General features: G+C 45.1%; 1 protein-coding gene across 1 annotated transcript; it reads right to left on the bottom strand.

Annotated features, from left to right (window-relative positions):
• Window positions 1-40: 40 nt before the first annotated feature.
• On the bottom strand, window positions 41-1,273 carry LOC109954020 (sorting nexin-19-like; the record flags this gene model as incomplete). Its single annotated transcript, XM_020589449.1, has 1 exon — window positions 41-1,273. A coding segment is annotated over one exon (1,233 nt), but the record flags the coding sequence as incomplete, so codon positions are not given.
• Between the last annotated feature and the right edge of the window lie 321 nt (window positions 1,274-1,594).

The following is a 1,594-nucleotide window of genomic DNA, read 5'->3' as shown; positions in this document are numbered from 1 at the left end:
GAATAATGAACAAAAGCAGAAGAAATAGAATGAGATTATGTCATTTCCCTACTTTGATGGTGTATAGTGTGTAGGGGTGTGAGGCTGTGCCTCTGTGTTCTTTAGCTGTGATGGTGCCAGTAATGCGGAGGTTCTGGATGACGACTGGTCCATCAGGGCTGCTGAGGGGCTCAAAACTGAATGACTGCATGGGGCAAGAGCCCTGCAATGGACTGACTACAGTCAGCTCATTGGGGTTCCCCAACCCGGTCGGTTCTACATGCAGGAGGAAGTCTCTGGGTGAGTTGACTGAAGGGGAACCACCCTCCCTCTCCAAGTCTTGGAGGTTGGCAGTCCCCACTCCCATCCCAACTAATGAGGGGCCACAGCCATTAGGATGTTCTACTGGTTTTGAATTGACCAGAACCTTAGGGCAGGAGCCATCCACTGGACAGGGGCAAACATTTTCCAAGTTCACACCATTGTGGTTTTCGACAGATGTAATATATTCTTTCTCTCTGTCATAGAGACCCTCCTCTCGCCTTATCATGACCAGGGAATCACTAGAACTCCGTTTATAGCCAACCAAAGGAGAATTTGGATCAGAGTAATTTTCCTGGTAAAATGGGCTTGACTTGACTCTTGTGCAATGCTTTAGATAAGGTTGAGTAGTTTCTTCCTCTTCAGCTATTCTATTCTGTGGACAGTCCACCTCCTCTGAGTCAAAGACATCACAGGCACCAAGCTCATTCATCTCTGTCTCTTGGACCATTTCAGTCTCTGCTCTTGCTGGAGGACTTTCCGTATTCTTCTGAGGTGCATGTGTTGTCTGTTGTAGCGAACCAAGCTCTGATTCAGCAGGGGATGGTGATGACAATGATGTCATTGGCTCTGTAACAACTGGTTCCTGTGGCTTTTGGGACTTTTCAAATATTTCAATCATGAGAAGGTTTAGCCAGTCAGGGTCAGACAGTTTTCCAATGAGAGGGAGAAAGACATTACAAGTGATGAGTTCTCCAACAACAAATCGCCCAGTGCGGGTCTCTAAGTGCGGCGATGGCACCAAAACATGCAGCAACAAGTCAACGACTGCTCGGGTGTAGTTGAGTTCCACTGTGTCACTGGCCATGGCTAGATGAGGTGTGGTAACCCTGGAATACACCTTCCACAACCGCTCACTCTCGTTGCTACACTCTGCTGTCAGGGGCATCTGCTGCTCAGCCACCAGTTCCTTGGCCCTGATGTAGTCCTGTAGATGGCAGCCAAACAGATACAAGATCCTCTGGGTCAGCTCCTACAATGATTAGAAATATCAAAATTAAAATGTGAATATGGTTCTTTCACAAACAACCTACTGATTACATCTGATGACAGTTTCTTTCAATACATTAATGGTGCAATATACTACTAATGAATGATGATTTGTCCTTGGCATCATCAACCAAACAACAGTACTCTACATCCTAACTGTTGGCTTGACTGCAATGGAAACTGTCACATTCTCTCAACAAATTCAATGGCTATATATTTTGTGGGCAACAAACAAGCATAAAAACTTTGCACATATATTTTTCCTCTTATTTGCATTTGGTACTATGGATTTTGCAATATTACT

Source organism: Monopterus albus, unplaced genomic scaffold (genome assembly GCF_001952655.1).
Source record: "Monopterus albus unplaced genomic scaffold, M_albus_1.0 scaffold2637.1, whole genome shotgun sequence".
NCBI lineage: Eukaryota > Metazoa > Chordata > Actinopteri > Synbranchiformes > Synbranchidae > Monopterus > Monopterus albus.
The sequence above is the reverse complement of the archived record's forward strand: the minus strand, read 5'-3'. Positions and strand labels throughout refer to the sequence as shown.